The 24,128-nt window shown below is 43.7% G+C and overlaps 1 protein-coding gene across 3 annotated transcripts in view; it reads right to left on the bottom strand.

Moving 5' to 3' along the window:
* Positions 1-24,128, bottom strand: part of ANTXR1 (ANTXR cell adhesion molecule 1) — a 172,475-nt gene that overhangs the window by 86,641 nt on the left and 61,706 nt on the right. For all 3 annotated transcript variants that reach the window (XM_056571412.1, XM_056571413.1, XM_056571414.1), the window contains 6 exons: positions 23,780-23,860; positions 13,944-14,004; positions 11,566-11,661; positions 9,146-9,215; positions 7,575-7,653; positions 1,627-1,722 (listed from right to left, as the gene is read on the bottom strand). In XM_056571412.1, the coding sequence (XP_056427387.1) occupies positions 1,627-1,722; positions 7,575-7,653; positions 9,146-9,215; positions 11,566-11,661; positions 13,944-14,004; positions 23,780-23,860 (483 nt within the window). The remainder of the gene's footprint in view (positions 1-1,626; positions 1,723-7,574; positions 7,654-9,145; positions 9,216-11,565; positions 11,662-13,943; positions 14,005-23,779; positions 23,861-24,128) is intronic.

Here is a 24,128-nt window from a genome sequence, read left to right as displayed (position 1 = left end):
CACCTATCCACAGGACAGGGAATAACTAGCTAATCGGAGGAAAGTTTGTCTATAGGTACCGTATATACTCGAGTATAAGCCAAGTTTTTCAGCACGATTTTTCCTGCTGAAAACATCCCCCTCGGCTCATACTCGAGTGAACTCTTCGCCCTCAGTGATCTTCAACCTGCGGACCTCCAGATGTTTCAAAACTACAACTCCCAGCATGCCCGGACAGCCGATGGCTGTCCGGGCATGCTAGGAGTTGTAGTTTTGAAACATCTGGAGGTCCGCAGGTTGAAGACCACTGCCCGGGCCTTCGTCATCATCCAGCCCCCCTCCCCCCTTTAGTTTTGTACTCCCCTCCGCTCGGCGGGACGTTCTGGTGAGCTGATCCGGGCCATCTGTGCTGCAGGACCGTCCGGTGGGGAGGGATAGTCGTTCCGGGCTGTCCATCTTCACCGGGTGGGCCTCTTCTTCGTGCTTCGCGCCCGGCCCCGGAGTAATGACGTTACCTTGAAGACGACGCACAGGGACGTTGAACTATCCCTCCCCACCAGACGGTCCGGCAGCACAGATGGCCCGGAACAGCTCACCCGAACGTCCCGCCGAGCGGAGGTGAGTACAAAACTAAAGGGGGGAGGGGGGTCTGGATGATGACGAAGGCCTGGGCAGTGGTCTTCAACCTGCGGACCTCCAGATGTTTCAAAACTACAACTCCCAGCATGCCCGGACAGCCGATGGCATGCTGGGAGTTGTAGTTTTGAAACATCTGGAGGTCCGCAGGTTGAAGACCACTGTTAAATCAGACATTGACAAGCGGTGATGATGAAGGGGGTGGTGTGGGATGATGACAGGGTAATGATGAGGAAGGGGGGATGATGACGGGGGTCTGGATGATGACAGGGGGGGGATGATGATGGGGGTTTGGATGATTACATGGGGGGATGATGTATTTCCCACCCTAGGCTTATAGTCGAGTCAATAACTTTTCCTGGATTTTTGGGGTGAAATTAGGGGCCTCGGCTTATATTGGGGTCGGCTTATACTCAAGTATATACGGTAAGTGAAGCAGCACCAGGCACATTTGAGCACAGGGAGCAGCTATCTTTGAAATTCCTGTAGAAAGTACATGATGTGGAGACCGAGCATGTGTGCAAATGCTTCATTCACCTGGGGGACAAGAAACCTCCGTCTTGCAATCAATGGTTCCAGTAGTCGGACCCCTCTTATCAGCTATTTATGCTTTAGTCTGTGGATTTGGGATACCTTTTACTCTTGGGATACCTCCTTTATGAAAGCTGTTATATGTCTTTGATGTACTGTATGTTCTATCATCCACTAACTTTTACTGACATACAGATAAAAAAAGAATCTGGCATCTTTTAAAGGACTGGACATATTTGCTCTATTACATGTACAACCATGGCAGATTTATGGGACGTGTGCTCTGTGTACAGAAGTATACATTCCTGACTTAGCAGGAAAATAAACTGATGATTCTCCACCACAATGAATGCTATTTATACAAAAGCGACTAGCATTATTAAAACACTGGATGCAGGAAAACAACTGAGGTTAAACTCATTCTGCCAACAAAAGGTCACATCAGGTCCCGGTAATATAATGTGATGATGAGACACTTACCACAGTGCAGCACAGGGGCCAGAACCACCACAGCAGGGCCAGAACCAGGAGGAGAAATAAGATGAGCAGAGCGATAGCCAAGATGGTCCCATCAGCCTGTAGGACACAAGAACATACAAAATTCTTATTGGGTGCCATGATTTCTGTATAATCCTATATCACGTACTGTATGTCATATACTAGTGATGTCATTGTACATATCTATATATTTCTTATAACACAACTTAAAGGGGAACTTCGGTACTGAAGTTCTTATGCCCTTTCCACCGGACAGGGGATAAGTGTCTGATCGCTTATTCCCCCCCCCCCCCCCCGATCTCCTGCCCAGCTCTACCCATGAGGGAGCACCCACTGCTTCGTTCACTGAGCAGTGATGGAGCAGTGGTCGACACGCCCCCTTCATGCATCTCTATGGGAGAGCTGGAGATACACGAGTACAGCACTCGTGTATCTCCGGCTCTACCATAGAGATACATGTAGTTGGTGTGTTGACCACTTCAACCTTGTAAACTATGTAACTATGTGACATTGTGCTCCGTACATGGGGAGAACCGGGACGTCCGGCAGGGGATCATGGGGGTTCCAAGCGATCGGACCTCCCAGATCAGACATGTATCCCCTATTCTGCAGATAGGGGATTAGAACTTAAGTACTGGAGTTCCCCTTTAAGACCAATTGTGATGTTGAGAGAACATGAGGTGTCAGCACCTTTTGGGGTTAGAAGGCGCTGGACCAATGCGCTGTTAGCTAGACTAAAAAGGGAGCCTGCTTTTTGAGGGTCTTTCTATGAAGTTTGTCATGTAATAGGGATTATCTACAAGGGTTGTCTTCATGAGTCATCAGGTGTCACCAGAAAAAATCAACTACAAGCTACTGTAAGAAGAATGATCACATATATCTTTATAATGAGATAAAAAGGCTATTGTTTGTTTCTAGAGTGAATGTTGAGAGCGGTAAAGTTAGGTAAAAATGGTAAACTTCTCTGTGGTCTATGATGATCCCAAACCAAATCACTTGATGGTGTCCAGAACACAGGAACACCTGGATCCATTGCTATTCAATGTCCCAACAATGAATAGCATATTCTACACACACCGAATTGAGTCTGAAGCACAAGACTCAACAGAGACTCTGTCTCCCCATTTATTATTCCAAGATGTGTTGGAAATCTTCCAGGCCCTGCTTTGCCTCACTGCCTCCACTTCATTATAACACATTTATACCAAAGTCACACAAAACAAATAGAATTCCTACATGTTAATGTCCATTTATTGCCGGATCTGTTCTTCTATGGAAAAAAAAGGATTAAAAACCACATAAGAAAAGATTACGGAAATGTACACAGAAGAGGACTGACTGCGACTTGTTCTTGTCTCAATTAATGTTCATTCGATTTTAATCCTCGCAGTGCTAGACTGAGCTCTGGCGCGGGAAAAAAGGTTACCAGGACAATTCACAGAGGAATGAAGAAAAAATGATGTTAGACGGCTCAACTCTGATTATGTCATCTGTTCAGAAGGGTACTGTAGTGTGGAAATTCACCAGAAAAAACGTAAAGCACCTGTAGGTAAAATAAATTGTTCCCTGTAGGACAATAAGTCACAAGCCACCTTATAACTATCACAAAAAATTCTAATATGAATACCATAATGTGCCTATGATTTCATATTGCCCCATAGCCCATTAGTCTCAAAAACAACTACTCCACTTCCTAAAGAACAGGAATAATGGGCACTGCAGGATCCGGTAGAATATAGTACTAAAATTTAGTACATATAAAAAATGTACAACATGTTTCTGAGCCACAATGACTCCTTTATCAGGTACCCGAAGAAGGAGCTAGTGCAGCTTGGAAATGCGTTGTATGTTTGTAAAATGCAGTCCGCCTTGGAAACAGCTCTGAAATGCGTTGTACGTTTGTAATATGCAATACATTTTAGTACTATATTCATCTGGATCCTGGCAGCGCACATTATTTTTGTTCTTGAAGAAATTCAGTAGTTTTTTTTTTTTTTTTTTTTTGCGCTTTTAGTGCTTGGGAGGAGCAGCAACCACAAGAGGATCATATTTGTTTATTACCTTCATGTGTGTTGTACAACATTTGGTGAGTGGTTCCGATAACTTTTGTTATTTTCAGTATTTGGAGGAAATTACACAAAGGAGCACCTTCTATCTGTTTGTTTATTTTCATTACATAGCCCATTAGAGCAGTGTTTCCCAACCAGGGTGCCTCCAGCTGTTGCAAAACTACAGCTCCCAGCATGCCCAGACAGCCAAAGGCTGTCCAGGCATGCTCGGAGTTATAGTTTTGCAACAGCTGGAGGCACTCTGGTTGGAAAACAATGCATTAGAGAGTTAATACTGGAGGCAAATGTACTAACCTACTTTGGACTCACAGAAAATCTAGAAATTGTTGAATGTTCAGTTAGGCCTATTGGAGTTCTGCGAAATTTTGGTAAAAAAAAAAAAGCATGGGAGAATGCATGAACACTGTGCACCAAATTGTTCCCTATTTTTGATTCAAGTCATCAGTTATTTTATAAAATTGTTTTCCCTGCTTTTGGCGCCTTTTTAAGCCGCAATTTTTCACTTTTATCAGAGAAATTAAGACTAAATAAATGAAAATTGACATGTATAAAAAAAACATTTCTCAATAGGAAGGAAAACTCCAAATAAAATCACTATGAAAAGAGGAAAAAAGATGAAAAAAATGTAAATGAGGAACAATTGACAAAATGAATCTCAGAATTTTAAAATAAATTTCCATTTCATATTTAGAATGCAAAATGTATTATGTAGATGAGAAGATATGGAAGGCTATCTGCATGAGTACAACCTAACTCAAACAATGTCAGAGTAAAGCTCGGTTCACACGCAGTATTTTGTTGAGTACTTTTAATCAAAACCCAAAAAAAGGTGAGTCCACACAAAAAGATGCACATCTTTACATTATAGTTTTTCTTTTTTGTGACAGTTCCACTAGTAGGAGAGATTTATCAAAACTTGTGTTGAAGAAAGTTGACCAGTTGTCAATAGCAACCAATCAGATCGCTTCTTTCATTTTTGAAATGGCCTTTGAAAAATGAAAGAAGGGATCTGATTGGTTGCTATGGGCAACTGGTCAACATTTCCTCTGCACAGGTTTTGATAAGTCTCCCTGTGTGCCTTGTTTGCAGGTGTATAAGCCTAAGTACATGCCCCCCTATATTTATACATAGACATCCATGTCCTCCCCTTCCAACAGAGGTCAACAAAGTGTCCTTTTGGCTCTTGTCAGGCAGAATACTTCAGCTGAATACACTATTCTATTCAAATAAATACTGAAAAAGTAAACTGCAGGCTATTATTTTTAAGATGGGAGCCTATGGTCTTCAGATTCCACTATATAGCTACGTAATGGCATCTGTCTGTGGTATACATTGGGAAATCCTCTGTTCTTCTTCTATCCTCCCCTCATCTTTTTGTAGGAGGTTGCTCTGGTTAGAGCAATTTTTATTGTTTTGACTTTGTTGTACTGGTTGTACTGTGTGTTTTTTGTATCCATGTATGTTTTGTATATCATTTGCTAATAAAGATTAATATTTTATGCAGAATATTGTAGTTATTGATAGGTGTGCACTTCACTTTAGAATATCCCCTTTTTTCTCCTATTGTTTTGTATTGCTCCATAATAATCTGTCACTATAATAACATCACACTTCACTGTATGGCACCCATCCAACCTTTAGAACCCAAACCCCAAGTGGCTTCCCAAAGCCGCCATATACAGAGCAGTTCCCAATGCATTGCTTTCTCCACTGAAGTCTACGGGAGTTATGAAGACAGCTGACTGACAACTCCCTTGTTAGATATGATCACTAACCAGCCTATAATGTGGACTGTATTCACTAGTATAGGTATAATACAGCCTATTAGATTATATCAACTCTTTCTTCTAGTAAGCCATCCATTGGACACGACCTGGATTGATTTACAGTATAGAAGCTCCAGCTTTTATCTTGGAATGGACAAGTGTCTTATAAAGTTGAATAATGTTTTAATGCCTAAAAATGTATCTGAGGCTCCTGTGGGTCTACAGCAAAAGATGCAAATAAGCAAAACATGCAAATTTGACCAAAATACTATGTAGGTATACAGCTGAAGGGAGAGGAGAGAGTCCAGTTGGGAGCTTGTACAGAGGCACTTTGTGTGATGCCATATGGTACTTCTTATGGCACCGTATTCTGGAGTTATTCTCTCCTTAAAAGGGTTAACCTCAAATATTCCTAAGCATTTACTGGCAGTAGCTCTACATAAAGTTTGCAGTCACAGCTAAGTTGCTGCAGCTGAAGTTCGATTTCTCTGTTCCAGATGTGACACAATAAAAATAAAAACACAAGAAGAAAGCTGCTCTCAGTGGGCGGTATGGTGGCAAAGACGCTTCATGTCACAGAGAATTGGAGCACAGAGTCCTACAGCTACTTTATTAAATGATAGAAAATGTCCCAATAAATAGGAAATATCTGAAGTTGCCTATAGAGGTGAAATAGTTATCATCAGATCCTTTAAATGAATACAATTACAGTATGTGTATGGGGCGGCTAAACTCAACCAGCTTCCCCCTCTTTGGAGGAAACAAGGGTCACAGTGCCTGGGTCCGAATGCTGTGCAGATGGGCCCAAATGCTGGGACCCCCTGCAAACTCTTTGTGCACTTTGCAGGCGTTGGCATGTCCCCTCCATGAATCTCTATGGGAGAGCTTCGTGCGTTGGTCGACACAGCTCCATGCATGGTGAGAGCCGGGTGCCAGGCAGTAGATTGCAAGGGGACCCCCTGCCATCGGATACTTATCCCCTATCCTGTGGATAGTGGATACATTTTCCTAAACTGGGTTACTCCATTAATTTATATGGATGGGCAGGTTAAGAAGGTTGGTTTAGGAACCTATTTTTTAGAATACTCTAATAGGAAATCCAGTAGAAACAGAAGAAAAAGCCGGGATCTGTTGGCGCATGCCGTAATAATGTTCAGTAATCCAGTGAGGATATAAATTCTTCTTTATTGCCAGATTTTAGACGCATTTCGAGGATACAACCACTTTCTCAATAAAACATAGGCTTCTGAGAGAAGCCTATGTTTTATTGAGAAAAAGGTTGTATCCTCGAAACGCGTCTAAAATCTGGCAATAAAGAAGAATTTATATCCACACTGGATTACTGAACATTATTGCGGCATGTGCCAACAGATCCTGGCTTTTTCTCCTGTTTCTACTCGATGTTCCAGATCAGACAGGGACACCCCGCTCTGATTCCCGGGAGGCAGCTCCGTAAAAACACTGACAAGCACTTCATGGTGGTTGTGTCTGGCACACAACCCCACAAGGTGAGCGGACACCTATAGTGGAATATATCCACATTGACCTATACCTGATGTTATAAAACATACTACTCTTAGAGGAAGCTCTGCTCTCTTATTTTTCTATATCTAGCTTACTAATAGGAAATCCAGAATTTCTAGGGGACATGGATGATCCATTCATTCCAATGACAACCATGTAATTCTTCATTTCTTATGTTATGGTACTGCAGGACAGGGCTTCTCTGAAACCTCCAGAGGAATACCCTGGTGCTATGTTATTGGTTGTGTTGTGTTATGACCTGTGTTGTTTTATGAGCTATAAACTACCATATGAAGACAACCCAAAAGGATCATAGGCAGAACTATAGTTTATCATTGGCAACAAAGCAATATTGTGTACTGTAGTTTGTACACTGTAGGTTGCATTTACTCCTAGGCCATATTTTTTCTTTTGGCCTTGTTGGAAAACATTTTTCCTATTCAGCTCCAATAAAATATATTATCTTTTATGTCATATTATAAACAAATGATTTTGTTTTCTATATACAGTAGGATTGATCATACTGGACGCTCTATCTCATATAGACAATTGAAGAGGTTCTGTTACATACACAGTGAGTGCTGGTGATGATGACGGAACTGGAGATGAAGCTCAGGCCATCGTTCATGCTGACGTGGAGGGTAGCTGTCCTGCAGACACAAAACAGACGTTCACAATCAGATCTACAATTCCCCTTTATTTCTTTGTCCAATCTCTCCAAGCTTAAAGGGGTTATCCAGAAAAAAACTTTTTTTTAAATATCAACTGGCTGCAGAAAGTTAAACAGATTTGTAAATTACTTCTATAAAAAAATCTTAATCCTTTCAGTACTTATGAGCTTCTGAAGTTTAGGTTGTTCTTTTCTGTCTAAGTGCTCTCTGATGACACGTGTCTCGGGAACCGCCCAGTTTAGAAGAGGTTTGCTTTGGAAATTTGCTTCTAAACTGGGCGTTTCCCGAGACACGTGTCATCAGAGAGCACTTAGACAGAAAAGAACAACCTTAACTTCAGAAGCTCATAAGTACTGAAAGGATTAAGATTTTTTAATAGAAATAATTTACAAATCTGTTTAACTTTCTGGTGCCAGTTGATAAATAAAAAAAAGTTTTTTCCTGGAATACCCCTTTAATCTCTATTCACTTGCTCTTGCAGAACATAGTTGTTCTATCTCTAGGCACAAGTATACACAGTACAGTGGTCCCTCAAGTTACAATATTAATTGGTTCCAGGACGACCATTGTATGTTGAAACCATTGTATGTTGAGACCAGAACTCTATGGAAACCTGATAATTGGTTCTGAAGTCACCAAAATGTCATCCGGAAAAAAGGAAAAAGTGAGAAAAATAAAGTAAATAAAGAAAAATAAGTAGATAACTAATACAGATAAAGCAAATCCTTACATATAAAAGTAAGAAAGATCTGCTGGGAGATGTAAATCACTGTCTATGTCAGTGTTTCCCAAAGAGAGTGCCTCTAGCTGTTGCAAAACTACAACTACCAGCATGCCCGGACAGCCGAAGGCTGTCCGGGCATGCTGGGAGTTGTAGTTTTGCAACAGCTGGAGGCACCCTCTTTGGGAAACACTGGTCTATGTAGAGGAGAGAAGCTTCTTCAGGGTATTGTACAGTACACAATGTTCTAAAAAAATAATAAAATGGAGCTGCCCTCAACTGGTGTCAAAAGGAGCAGCTAACCGTGGCACAGGTAAAGAGTACAGAACATGTAATACCTCCCTGTACTGTAGGGGGCGCTACCAGACACCAGTCAGTGCATGCACTTTAGGAATACGGGGTTTTACCAGTGAAATGCCCATTCTGATTGGCCGGTTCTTCCAGCCATTGACACGTTTTGCAGATTCTATAGCATTGTATGTTGAGTCTGGTTTCAAGTTACAATAGTCCAGAAAGGACCATTGTATGTTGAAACTATTGTATGTTGAGGCCATTGTAAGTTGAGGGATCACTGTACAATGAAAACAGAGGCTAAAATTACATTCCGTGACCTTTTAGTACTTGTAGAACAAATAGATTATGAGCACATAAATATTAAATATGGCCTATCTAGTACCAATAATAAAGTGAGCGCTATTAATATTACACAACAAATCTTTAGAATGGATCGGTTTGGTACTTGTTTCTTACATGCCAACATCTTCTAGAACAGGTGCAGGGCACAGCAGGTATGTGTCTTCTACAACAAGGGGCTTCTCATCTAGGATACAATTGAAAAATTAGATTTGTTACAGAACGGGCTGGGGCAAAGCATAGGAGAGCATATATGCAATTGTGTTTAGCTTGGGCTATTATAAGTCTATAATCAGACTTGTATACTAACTTGGATCAGTAAGTGCTGATCATCTGTTATCGGCCTTGTGTTAGCTTAGAAAAGAGACTATATTTCTTTCCAGAAACTTCTTTTTACATTTAAGGGGTTTCTCTCTCTCTTAATATTATTATGCCATCACTTTATGATTAGAGGGGGTCCAATCTCTCCCAACTGTGTTCCTAGCCACCTGTGCAGGTAACTACAGCCCACCGCTATCACTTGAAGACAGCCATGCTGCAATTCCTCGCATGGTTGGGGAGCCCTGGGCCACTGAGCAATGGAGAAGAGATAAAGGCATGCAGTGCTATACCAACGCTGGCTACACTTTCTTCTCATGATTAGGATCCCAGAGGCTGGACGCCTACCAACTATAAAGTAGGGATGTAAGAAAAAATCGATTCGCGCGATTATCGCGACTTTTTCATTTGGCGATACTGAATCGATTCTTTTAGGGATGTGGAATTTGTATCTCCTGACGCCCGGAACAGCATGTCCCGGGCATCAGGAGATGCAAGTTCCACATTTGTGGAGCCAGGCAGGCCGGATCTGACGCGTCGGCGCTCTGGGTGTACGGAGCGGGCTCCAGACTCGTGCCCACTCCATACTCTGCAGCCCCCGGCTGTTCTCAGTAGCCGGGGGCCGCTGCTAATAGCCAGCATGCGGCGATCGCCGCGGCTGGCTATTAAAGGAGTAGTCCGGCGCGCACTTTTCTAGTTTTATCCCGTCCGGGCTGCAAAATAAAAGAAAACGCACTTTCTCTTACCTGCCAACGAGCCCCCGGAGCTCCGGTACACTTCGGTACAGTTGTTCGGTCCCCGGGCTGTATTCTTCTTACTTCCTGTTAGCCCGGCACGTCACACGGAGCTTCAGCCTATCACCGGCCGCAGCGATGTCCCGCCTCAGCTGGTGATAGGCTGAAGCTCTGTGTGATGTGCCGGGCTAACAGGAAGTAAGAAGAATACAGCCCGGGGACCGAACACCTGTACCGGAGTGTACCGGAGCTCCAGGGGCTCGTTGGCAGGTAAGAGAAAGTGCATTTTCTTTTATTTTGCAGCCCGGACGGGATAAAATGAAAAAAGTGTGCGCCGGACTACTAGATCGCCGCTGTCAAAGCTGACAGCGGCGTCTATTGGGATCTATGAATGCTCCAGGTGGGCGATGTATTGGGATATATCATGATGTATCGTCACCTAGACGGTATCGCGATATATCGGGATATATCGAATCGCCACACTGGTATCGCGATTTGAATTGTATCGCCAAATTCTTGGCGATTCACACCCCTACTATAAAGTGATGGCATGTCCTATGGATATGGCATCACTATATGAGATAGATATACGCCTTTAAGGGCCAACCCCTCTTAAAGTAAATGCAGTTGAGGTGCAATTCGTGACACCACACGTAAAAGAGCAGACTGTTTTCTTGTCTCCCAGAAATACCTCAATATTTTAGTTACATATAGCATTACCAACCATTAACATTAAAGGGATATTCCAGGCCAAAACTTTTTTTTATAAATCATCTGGTTCCGGAAAGTTAAACAGATTTGTAAATTACTTCTATTAAAAAATCTTAATCCTTCCAATAGTTATTAGCTTCTGAAGTTGAGTAGCTGTTTTCTGTCTAACTGCTTTCTGATGACTCACATCCCGTGAGCTGTGCAGTTCCTATGGGGATATTCTACAATCATGCACAGCTCCTGGGACGTGACATCATCATTGAGCAGTTAGACAGAAAACTTCAGAAGCTAATAACTATTGGAAGGATTAAGATTTTTTAATAGAAGTAATTTACAAATCTGTTTAACTTTCCGGAGCCAGTTGATATATATATAAAAAGGTTTTGCTTGGAATACCCCTTTAAGGCCCTGTTCCCACTATGGAATTTTGTGTGGATTCTGCTTGCGGAAGACTTCTATTGATCTCAGTGGGATTCTACTGTGAAGGTCACACTACGAAAGTTCTGCCAGAAGATTGAACAGGTTTAATCTTTCAGATTAATTGGTCAGAGAAGACACGGCACTGCGCTGTAGTGAATGGGACAGCGCTTACTGTTCTTGGCAGACTACCGATGGACAGTAAGCGCAGATTCTGGAGGAGACTGCTGCAAGAGGGATTCCATAGTGTAAACAGGCCAAACTTTAAGGTTTTTGGAAAGCCCATATTAGGATATTACAAAGACAATTCACCCCAGAGGGCTATGATGTGAAGGATGTATATATATATATACTTACTGAGAGAAGTATCATTGATTCTAAAACTGCAGAGAACTTGATGGACGTTTCGGGCATATCGGAATCCATTCCCCCTCACGACCACTTGAAAGGAATCTAAAAGAAGATGTAAATCATATATATATATTATTCAGAATATTTTAGGTCTGTCATGGGTTTTTCCCTCTTTGGACCCATTACTGCCCATCTGATGTTCTACTAGGCTAATATTAATATTAGCAGCTCTCTTATTCTTTTCTTTCTGTTGATTTTGATGGGAACAGGACTAAAAAAGAATATTTATAGATTCCATGGACCACAACCATATAATCCAAATACAATCCCATTTTCACTTCAGTCTCTTAGAGTAACCACAGAGGATTGTTCTGCAGCAGAATACAGCACTTTTATTACAGATGGTTCCCTAGGAAATGCTTCTTTAGGGTATGCTCACATTATGGATTTAGCGCGGAATTCCGCACTCTGAATTACGCGTCAGATTTCCGCGGTGTGACCTCCTACCATTAGTGTGAATGGGTCTTCCGTGGACCTGTTCACACTGCGGAATTTCAGCGGTGGACAATTCCACCTCTGAAATTGATCCGCGCAAAGAAAGAACATGTTCTTTCTTTGCACAAAAGTCAGCGAGTACTGCATAGTCGTCAATGGTGATGGCGCAGTGCCGCATGGCCCTATCGCCGAAGTATTTTGTCATCGGCCGCCAGGATGGAATCTCCGCTCACGGAATACTGCGAGCGGAGATTCAGTTCGAAATCAGTAATGTGAACATACCCTTAGAGTTTTTGATGGACTTTGGCACTGACCACTTTTACACTTCCCATTTTTATATGTTCGCTTTTAATAGTCATGCCTTTTCCTATGGCACAACAGCCCTTGGTTATTACTATTCATCTGAAGAGAACAGTAGAAGAGACATGTTTCCTTTATCCCCTGCAATTTATCTAACAAATTCTTGGTGTAAACATATGGTAAGCACTGAATTCCTCATTGTGGAAACCTAGAGTGTACTGCATTTTGAAGTAGATTGTGGAAAACTCATAACATTGAAAATATATGATGCAAATAGATCTGTGTTTCGCCTGTAGTTTACTGTATGTGCATCTCTCCTAATAGGAGCTTAAGTGCAAGCTCTCTTTAGATCATCTTTAGAAGTTTGGAAATACTCAAGGAATGAGTGCTCCTCGGAACACTCGTTCCTGATAACCGTCCCTGTAAAAGGGCCAGCAATAAGAAGGCAAACACTTGTTTCTCAGCTGATCGCATCTTTTGTGTGGCCACAAAAAAATTATTGTTGCCCTGTGTAAACAGAGGATGTGAGGCCAATAATGAATTAATAGAGCCACACAAATGATCCAGCTGGATAGTTCATGCGGCCGGCCTCCATGATTGATCGAACTTTGTGAAGGCTCAGCAAACTGACACCGATCAGTGAGATCCCAGTTATCTGTAGCCAGTGTAAAAGAGCCCTAAGTCATCTTTATCTTATCATGAAAAACTAAATTATTCAACTTGTCTTTGCCCAACCTAATTACAACACAGCCTGTGTAAAGGCCCTCTGTACCCTAGAAAAAAGTCCCTCAAACCTGCAGGATCTGCCAATTATCTGATGTGTATTACAAATAGATTCCCATCGAACCTTTTGGCATATGATAAGTATCCAATTGTGTCATACTATGGTTCGTGTAATACCATATTACATATGGAAAAATTACAAAATAATAAAACCAGTATCTATATCAGAGGTGTTCTGAAAATTCACAAAACAACACTGAGGTATACACCCAACAGCTCTCAAGGACCCATATCAGCTGGCAATGGTAAATCAGTGGACTCCAATTGTTCTTTTTTGTATCTAATGTGTATGCAGGATGATAAAGAGAGGTTGTAGTTCAACTGCCTGATCCTTTTCATAGAGAGATAAGCTGCCATCCGCGGGGTCTAGTAGCGGCTCACCTCTCTTCCCTCCACCTCTCTTCCCTCCACCTCTCTTCCCTCTATGCTCATCTCAAGCTGAACCTTCATGGGTATGGAGGGATATTATGTTATTTATACCCCTACAATTATGTTATTTATACCCCTACAATAATGGATCAGATTTATCAATCTGCCTATAATCATAATTGTATGGTTTTGTGGCTGCCCATACCAATCACAGCTCAGGTTTCACTTTACCAGAGATCGATTAGATATGAAAGCTGAGCTGTGATTGGTTGTTGTTAGTAAAACTAGAGAGTTTTGAGTTTCAGGCAAATTGATACATTTGGGCTAGTCTCTCTGAATCACAGAGAATGTATGTCACTTCAAACACACAGGATGGTTATTGTTTCTGATTATTACAATCTCCATTTATTTGTTTTATAGTCTGATATGGTACTTACCGCCAGCACATATACTGGAAGGCTCCGCAGCTAGAATTTCTATACAGGACATCTTTAGGATCTGTATGTTATAGAAGAATATGATATGCTCAGTTTTATGAAAATATTTTGAAATACAAAGATAGTGTGAAACCTCCCAAAGACGACCACCCAAAATTGCACTGAAAAGTGGTCTTCGAGACCATTTGCAAGATGTGCATTGTATATGGTGGACTGAAAATCTGTTGCAGGAAATCTGATGTGGATAATGGTGTGGACTTTACTAAGAGGTGGTCTTTTGGAGATTATATATACTCTAAATTTACATATGTACATACATATAACTATTTGTAAAATATAAGTGTTACGCCGAGCGCTCCGGGTCCCCGCTCCTCCCCGGAGCGCTCGCTTCTCTCTCGCTACCGCAGCGCTCCGGGCAGCTCCACTGACCCGGTGCGCTGCGATACCGTCTCCAGCCGGGATGCGATTCGCGATGCGGGTAGCGCCCGCTCGCGATGCGCATCCCGGCTCCCGTACCTGACTCGCTCTCCGTCTGTCCTGTCCCGGCGCGCGCGGCCCCGCTCCCTAGGGCGCGCGCGCGCCGGGTCTCTGCGATTTAAAGGGCCACTGCGCCGCTGATTGGCGCAGTGGTTCCAATTAGTGTGTTCACCTGTGCACTCCCTAGTTATACCTCACTTCCCCTTCACTCCCTCGCCGGATCTTGTTGCCATTGTGCCAGTGAAAGCGTTTCCTTGTGTGTTCCTAGCCTGTGTTCCAGACCTCCTGCCGTTGCCCCCGACTACAATCCTTGCTGCCTGCCCCGACCTTCTGCTACGTCCGACCTTGCTTCTGTCTACTCCCTTGTACCGCGCCTATCTTCAGCAGTCAGAGAGGTTGAGCCGTTGCTAGTGGATACGACCTGGTCACTACCGCCGCAGCAAGACCATCCCGCTTTGCGGCGGGCTCTGGTGAAAACCAGTAGTGACTTAGAACCGATCCACTAGCACGGTCCACGCCAATCCCTCTCTGGCACAGAGGATCCACTACCTGCCAGCCGGCATCGTGACAGTAGATCCGGCCATGGATCCCGCTGAAGTTCCTCTGCCAGTTGTCGCCGACCTCACCACGGTGGTCGCCCAGCAGTCACAACAGATAGCGTAACAAGGCCAACAGCTGTCTCAACTGACCGTGATGCTACAGCAGCTACTACCACAGCTTCAGCAATCATCTCCTCCGCCAGCTCCTGCACCTCCTCCGCAGCGAGTGGCCGCTTCTGGTCTACGACTATCCTTGCCGGATAAATTTGATGGGGACTCTAAATTCTGCCGTGGCTTTCTTTCCCAATGTTCCCTGCACTTGGAGATGATGTCGGACCAGTTTCCTACTGAAAGGTCTAAGGTGGCTTTCGTAGTCAGCCTTTTGTCTGGAAAAGCTCTGTCATGGGCCACACCGCTCTGGGACCGCAATGACCCCGTCACTGCCTCTATACACTCCTTCTTCTCGGAAATTCGAAGTGTCTTTGAGGAACCTGCCCGAGCCTCTTCTGCTGAGACTGCCCTGTTGAACCTGGTCCAGGGTAATTCTTCCGTTGGCGAGTACGCCGTACAATTCCGTACTCTTGCTTCAGAATTATTCTAGAATAATGAGGCCCTCTGCGCGACCTTTAAAAAAGGCCTATCCAGCAACATTAAAGATGTTCTGGCCGCACGAGAAATCCCTGCTAACCTACATGAACTCATCCATCTTGCCACTCGCATTGACATGCGTTTTTCCGAAAGGCGTCAGGAGCTCCGCCAGGATATGGACTTTGTTCGCACAAGGCGTTTTTTCTCCCCGGCTCCTCTCTCCTCTGGTCCCCTGCAATCCGTTCCTGTGCCTCCCGCCGTGGAGGCTATGCAGGTCGACCGGTCTCGCCTGACACCTCAAGAGAGGACACGACGCCGCATGGAGAATCTCTGCCTGTACTGTGCCAGTACCGAACACTTCCTGAAGGATTGTCCTATCCGTCCTCCCCGCCTGGAAAGACCTACGCTGACTCCGCACAAAGGTGAGACAGTCCTTGATGTCTACTCTGCTTCTCCACGTCTTACTGTGCCTGTGCGGATATCTGCCTCTGCCTTCTCCTTCTCTACTATGGCCTTCTTGGATTCCGGATCTGCAGGAAATTTTATTTTGGCCTCTCTCGTCAACAGGTTCAACATCCCAGTGACCAGTCTCGCCAGACCCCTCTACATCAATTGTGTAAACAATGAAAGATTGGACTGTACCATACGTTTCCGCACGGAGCCCCTTCTAATGTGCATCGGACCTCATCACGAGAAGATTGAATTTTTGGTCCTCCCCAATTGCACTTCCGAAATCCTCCTTGGACTACCCTGGCTTCAACTCCATTCCCCAACCCTGGATTGGTCCACTGGGGAGATCAAGAGTTGGGGGCCCTCTTGTTTCAAGGACTGCCTAAAACCGGTTCCCAGTACCCCTTGCCGTGACTCTGTGGTTCCCCCTGTAACCGGTCTCCCTAAGGCCTATATGGACTTTGCGGATGTTTTTTGCAAAAAACAAGCTGAGACTCTACCTCCTCACAGGCCTTATGATTGTCCTATTGACCTCCTCCCGGGCACTACTCCACCCCGGGGCAGAATCTATCCTCTGTCCGCCCCAGAGACTCTTGCTATGTCGGAGTACATCCAGGAAAATTTAAAAAAAGGCTTTATCCGTAAATCCTCCTCTCCTGCCGGAGCCGGATTTTTCTTTGTGTCCAAAAAAGATGGCTCTCTACGTCCTTGCATTGACTACCGCGGTCTTAATAAAATCACGGTAAAGAACCGCTACCCCCTACCCCTCATCTCTGAACTCTTTGATCGCCTCCAAGGTGCCCACATCTTTACCAAACTGGACTTAAGAGGTGCTTATAATCTCATCCGCATCAGAGAGGGGGATGAGTGGAAAACGGCATTTAACACTAGAGATGGACACTTTGAGTATCTGGTCATGCCCTTTGGCCTGTGCAACGCCCCTGCCGTCTTCCAAGACTTTGTTAATGAAATTTTTCGTGATCTCTTATACTCCTGTGTTGTTGTATATCTGGACGATATCCTGATTTTTTCTGCCAATCTAGAAGAACACCGCCAGCATGTCCGTATGGTTCTTCAGAGACTTCGTGACAATCAACTTTATGCCAAGATAGAGAAATGTCTGTTTGAATGCCAATCTCTTCCTTTCCTAGGATACTTGGTCTCTGGCCAAGGACTACAAATGGATCCAGACAAACTCTCTGCCGTCTTAGATTGGCCACGCCCCTCCGGACTCCGTGCTATCCAACGTTTTTTGGGGTTCGCCAATTATTACAGGCAATTTATTCCACATTTTTCTACCGTTGTGGCCCCTATCGTGGCTTTAACCAAAAAAAATGCCAATCCCAAGTCTTGGCCTCCTCAAGCGGAAGACGCCTTTAAACGGCTCAAGTCTGCCTTTTCTTCGGCTCCCGTGCTCTCCAGACCTGACCCATCTAAACCCTTCCTATTGGAGGTTGATGCCTCCTCTGTAGGAGCTGGAGCGGTCCTTCTACAAAAAAATTCTTCCGGGCATGCTGTTACTTGTGGGTTTTTTTCTAGGACCTTCTCTCCGGCGGAGAGGAACTACTCCATCGGGGATCGAGAGCTTCTAGCCATTAAATTAGCACTTGAGGAATGGAGGCATCTGCTGGAGGGATCAAGATTTCCAGTTATTATTTACACCGATCACAAGAACCTCTCCTATCTCCAGTCTGCCCAACGGCTGAATCCTCGCCAGGCCAGGTGGTCTCTGTTCTTTGCCCGATTTAATTTTGAAATTCACTTTCGGCCTGCCGATAAGAACATTAGGGCCGATGCTCTCTCTCGTTCCTCGGATGCCTCGGAAGTTGAACTCTCTCCGCAACACATCATTCCTCCTGACTGCCTGATTTCCACTTCTCCAGCCTCCATCAGGCAAACTCCTCCAGGGAAGACCTTCGTCACTCCACGCCAACGCCTCGGAATCCTCAAATGGGGTCACTCCTCCCATCTCGCAGGCCATGCGGGCATCAAGAAATCTGTGCAACTCATCTCTCGCTTCTATTGGTGGCCGACTCTGGAGACGGATGTCGTGGACTTTGTGCGAGCCTGCACTGTCTGTGCCCGGGATAAGACTCCTCGCCAGAAGCCCGCCGGTTTTCTTCATCCTCTGCCTGTCCCCGAACAGCCTTGGTCTCTGATTGGTATGGATTTTATTACAGACCTACCCCCATCCCGTGGCAACACTGTTGTTTGGGTGGTCGTTGATCGATTCTCCAAGATGGCACATTTCATCCCTCTTCCTGGTCTTCCTTCAGCGCCTCAGTTGGCTAAACAATTTTTTGTACACATTTTTCGTCTTCACGGGTTGCCCACACAGATAGTCTCGGATAGAGGCGTCCAATTCGTGTCAAAATTCTGGAGGGCTCTCTGTAAACAACTCAAGATTAAATTAAACTTTTCTTCTGCATATCATCCTCAATCCAATGGACAAGTAGAAAGAATTAACCAGGTCTTGGGTGATTATTTACGACATTTTGTTTCCTCCCGCCAGGATGATTGGGCAGATCTTCTACCATGGGCCGAATTCTCGTATAACTTTAGAGTCTCTGAATCTTCCTCCAAATCCCCATTTTTCGTGGTGTACGGCCGTCACCCTCTTCCCCCCCTCCCTACTCCCTTGCCCTCTGGTTTGCCCGCTGTAGATGAAGTGACTCGTGATCTTTCCACCATATGGAAAGAGACCCAAGATTCTCTTTTACAGGCTTCATCTCGCATGAAAAAGTTTGCCGATAAGAAAAGAAGAGCTCCCCCCATTTTTGCTCCCGGAGACAAGGTATGGCTCTCCGCTAAATATGTCCGCTTTCGTGTCCCCAGTTACAAACTGGGTCCACGCTATCTTGGTCCTTTCAAAGTCTTGTGCCAAATTAATCCTGTCTCTTACAAACTTCTTCTTCCGCCTTCTCTCCGTATTCCTAATGCCTTTCATGTCTCTCTTCTTAAACCACTCATCATCAACCGTTTCTCTCCCAAATTAGTTTCTCCCACTCCTGTCTCCGGTTCTTCTGACGTCTTCTCAGTGAAAGAGATACTGGCCTCCAAGACGGTCAGAGGAAAAAGGTTCTTTTTGGTGGATTGGGAGGGCTGTGGACCTGAAGAGAGATCCTGGGAACCTGAGGACAACATCCTAGACAAAAGTCTGCTCCTCAGGTTCTCAGGCTCTAAGAAGAGGGGGAGACCCAAGGGGGGGGGTACTGTTACGCCGAGCGCTCCGGGTCCCCGCTCCTCCCCGGAGCGCTCGCTTCTCTCTCGCTACCGCAGCGCTCCGGGCAGCTCCACTGACCCGGTGCGCTGCGATACCGTCTCCAGCCGGGATGCGATTCGCGATGCGGGTAGCGCCCGCTCGCGATGCGCATCCCGGCTCCCGTACCTGACTCGCTCTCCGTCTGTCCTGTCCCGGCGCGCGCGGCCCCGCTCCCTAGGGCGCGCGCGCGCCGGGTCTCTGCGATTTAAAGGGCCACTGCGCCGCTGATTGGCGCAGTGGTTCCAATTAGTGTGTTCACCTGTGCACTCCCTAGTTATACCTCACTTCCCCTTCACTCCCTCGCCGGATCTTGTTGCCATTGTGCCAGTGAAAGCGTTTCCTTGTGTGTTCCTAGCCTGTGTTCCAGACCTCCTGCCGTTGCCCCCGACTACGATCCTTGCTGCCTGCCCCGACCTTCTGCTACGTCCGACCTTGCTTCTGTCTACTCCCTTGTACCGCGCCTATCTTCAGCAGTCAGAGAGGTTGAGCCGTTGCTAGTGGATACGACCTGGTCACTACCGCCGCAGCAAGACCATCCCGCTTTGCGGCGGGCTCTGGTGAAAACCAGTAGTGACTTAGAACCGATCCACTAGCACGGTCCACGCCAATCCCTCTCTGGCACAGAGGATCCACTACCTGCCAGCCGGCATCGTGACAATAAGCTTCTATTGTGTCCCTCATCCCATTCCATTTAGAATATAAGCTCTTATGGGTGAGGACCTCCTTCCTTTTTATCATTGTTTGTCAATCTATTTTGATTATTTGTAAATAAACTTGTATACTTATGATTGTGAAGTACTGTAGTATATGTTGGTCATTTAAAATACACAGCAACTTCTATGCTATTTGTAGCATTTTCCTTACTTAAAAAAATTAGAGGGGACCCATACAAGGGCTTATTAGGTAAAATATTAATTTCAATTACACAGTAAATTATCTACATCTGCCCCTGGACTATACACTTTTATCTGTCACCTAACAATTCTTGGCTAGACTGGTCTGTAGGACTAAAGGAAGCAGAACAGTTACTAAAATAACACAGACCCATATTAAAATTTACAATGAATCCCTTACTCTCCTTCGATGCCAAAAAATATATGAAATGCAGATTTATAATAAGCGCACATGTTGGTTACATCTCGCTGTAAAGCCCTGACTGGGCTGCTAATGCTGTAGTTATCCCATGCAAAATATATATTGAGAAGATATGAAAAATATGTATGAAGATAAAATGGCTGTTGGGAAGACTAACCATGGGTCAGATTCGGGCTGCTTCCTGGTGCAAGTCCAGTACAGTATTTGCAAATATTTGAATCAAAGGGTTTTTATATATAAAAAGTAGATCATATTAACAATATTAATTTGTTTATGCCGCTCTATGCTGCTTTACAGTGAATTACAGTGGTCTTCTATGCAAAATGTATGATAGACTGAAAATTTGGTCTGGGTAAGGGGGAAGGGGATCTTCTCCAAGAGAGAGAAGTTACACCTGTATATACAGTTTTACCTGTACAAGTTTCAACTGTATATACAGTATTATGACTACTATTGAACACTCTGGGACTTCTATGCAAAACAGAGAAAGGATGAGAAGGTGGTCTATCCCATTTACCTATTGTTAAGTCTGTAGCTATCTCTGTGTTCCTTGTTGCCTGTAGATTCTGCTCATCTAATCCTATTTCTTAATCCATATCACAACACCAGGGCACCCCAAAATATACATGCCAAGCTTGACACCTACAAAAGGGAGTGCCCCCAAGGATCTAAGACCATCACTTATAGTAAGGGCCTTCAAGTAGCCTGCACCAGCCCTTTTGAAGGCAGGAACCTGCTTTCAAAAGGGCTGGTGCAGGCTACTTGAAGGCCCTTACTGTAAGTAATGGTCTTAGTTCCCTGGGAGTTCTCCCTTTTGTAGGTGTCAAGCTTGGCATGTAAATTTGGGGACCCTTGAGCCCATCAGACCATCACTGCCACACTATTAGGCCCAGCCAGCCCACAGGTTCTGTCTCTCAAACCAGTGGTGTGCCTCTAGGGCTGTGCACTTATTGCACAATCTCTGTCTCTCCATAAAATTTTAATTGAAGATCAAAGATTGCTGGGTCTGGGATTGTAGACCCATATTATTGGTGACTTTGACTACACTGTGACATGAAGTCTGGTGTTTTTAAAATGAAAACACTCCTTTGGTTTTATTGGGTGCAGTATACAGCAATGAAACAGTTATATGACACCACTTGTAGCTTCTGGAAAAATAATTATCTCAAGTTGCAGATTTTCACCGAGACATTTTATGCAGGATCTTGGACCGTAGCCATTGGGTTTTTCTGCTACTTCAAAGCCACTGGCTTTAATATTCGCAGTCTACAATTGTTTTTTAGTATAATAAACAGTATTTAGCATGCTAACCCACTTTTAACACTATCAAGAAAATAATATATGTTGTTGAGATTTGTTTTTCTCATTGACTGAGACGGCATGCCTGGATCTGCATGGAACTTCTATTCTTGCCTTCGGGGCTTTACCGATAGAGATCAAAATCCTAGGCTATGATGAGTTTGTGTTCTGCTGGGACCTGCTCGTATAATATTATTTTACAAGCAATTATGTATCATTTTTATTATTTTATCTGAGCTAAATCTTAACTGGTTTTTAAGCCAAGAAAACTAACAAAAACTAGATCTAGAAAAAAATAATATTTCTAAGGTTTGGACATACCCTTGCCTTTGTGTCGTAGGTAGAGTTATGGCTTAAAATAACTTTTTACATTTATTCCAAGTACAGAAATAATAATAAAGGGGTATTCCAGTATTTTTTTTTTATTTGACTGTGCTACAGGGGATGTAAAGTTTGTATGGTTCATAATAAAGTGTCTGTACCTGTATGTGATGGTTTTCTCACAATTCTTATATGATTTTCACCCCAATATTTATTTTTAACAGCACACAAAATTACTGTTGTCTCAGATTTTTCCCAGGTTGCAATTACATTACATCACTAGTCAGCTGATGACAGGGAGCCTGTCTGCTTCAATGGGTGAAGTGTTTGCTTGGTGGGAGAGAGATCAATCTGCAACTAATTGTATTTTTGCAACAGATGTAGGCACCCTGATTGAATGGATGCAGCTCATTTATGTTTCAATGGGTGGAGTGGCTGATGTGTGGGAGGGAGGAAAATGGAATTATGGGATTTGTAGGCAAAAAAGGAAAGTCAAACAGGAAATACCAGTTCAAAAAAATCTAGGCTCAGTGATGTGGTAATCTCATGACATAGCCATTTAGCCCCAAGACAAGCGCAGATCCTTCCTAAGCATGTCCATTACTGTCTGCCAGGTGAGTACTAAAATCATCTTATGTGGATAACCCCTTTAAATATGACCAGCAGTAAGACTAAATGCTTTTTACATTAACACGACCATCTATGTAGATAAACTGTATTGTGTTCTTTTTAAACTTCAAAGGGAAATCTACTTAACTTCTAACATGACAAAAATATTTGTCAAGAGGTCACATTCAGGGCGTCTGTGAATTAGAATATTCACCAGTTTTCAAAACTATATTGTGGGAGAGGAAAAACAATCCTTTTCAGAAAACTGGAAAAGCTGGCTGGCATGCATGCCACCCAGCTTTCCCAGTCTCCTGAAGCCCCAGTAGTGATAAGCTGCTTGTTCTTCCTGCACTCCTCACTACACCAGCACTGCCATTCCCTCTCTCTGTCCCTGCACTTATATCTTCTCTCCCCCTCACCATTCTCTCAGCCCGCAATAAATCTCTCTCCCACCCCATCCCTCTCCCTGCCCCAGAACTATACTTAATTCATACTTTACCATGACATTGGTCAGACAGCAGGATATTTAAAACTCCCAGGCAATCTGAACAAACTAGCATAGGACTTATGGTACACCACCTGATCACATTACTCTCAGACTGCAGAGATTACCCAGACAGCATGATAAAGTATGATTTAACTGTCCAGGCTCCACTGCTTTACTCCTAGGCTGCGGAGATTGTCGGTACATCTCTGAACTCCACTATATTTGTATTTGACACATAAGAAACATATTATCCAAGTTAAATCAAACTACCTCCAGCCATTTAGGCTAAGTGAGCACTTTATGAAGGGTCAACACCTCTAAGGAAGCAGCAGAGACTGGGAGCTGTTGGAAATGCAGTGGTGGAAAATCATTGCAGGCCAGTATACTTTAATTTTTATGCACCCTGATTTACTTTAAATAAAAATTTGAACACTGAAATATAAACCCTTTTGTTTTTAATTTCTTAAAGCCTGTTCTATACCTAAAGGCTATGTGCATTTTTGCAAGCATTACATTAGTGCATCACTTATAAAAAAAATTAAATAAATCCCACTGTTTGACATGTTTTCACATTTTTCTGAAACCTGGTCACGGTCATAACTGTGCATAAAATATCAGATCAGTCTGTTCTCATTTGAGGATAAAGTTATTTTAATGGTTTTCTAATGCAGAAATAATATTCATTCATTTCCAAGTTGGTGTTACTCACTGAACCTATGATGTCATGAAGAGCCTCAAATCCTCCATTTACAGGAAAGACATGGTCCTTGCTGTCAGCTATCCGAGCCAGCTATGCACACAAAACAAAATATATCAACAAAAGATACAGTACTTGGTTTGCAATAAAAATGTAATAATAGCTATATTCCTTATTGCCATTAACATCCAGAAAGATTCATGATTGTGTATAACCTAATTCAACAAAGGGTCCAGAATATTGAGATATTTATAGTAGCAGGGTAATCAAAATGGAGAACTTATGGTTATTTGGGATTTTCTATTCCTCACAAATTGTGCCTCTGTAGGTTTACAAAGTGTTTCATAATCCTTTAAGGTAA

Source organism: Hyla sarda, chromosome 4 (genome assembly GCF_029499605.1).
Source record: "Hyla sarda isolate aHylSar1 chromosome 4, aHylSar1.hap1, whole genome shotgun sequence".
NCBI lineage: Eukaryota > Metazoa > Chordata > Amphibia > Anura > Hylidae > Hyla > Hyla sarda.
The sequence above is the reverse complement of the archived record's forward strand: the minus strand, read 5'-3'. Positions and strand labels throughout refer to the sequence as shown.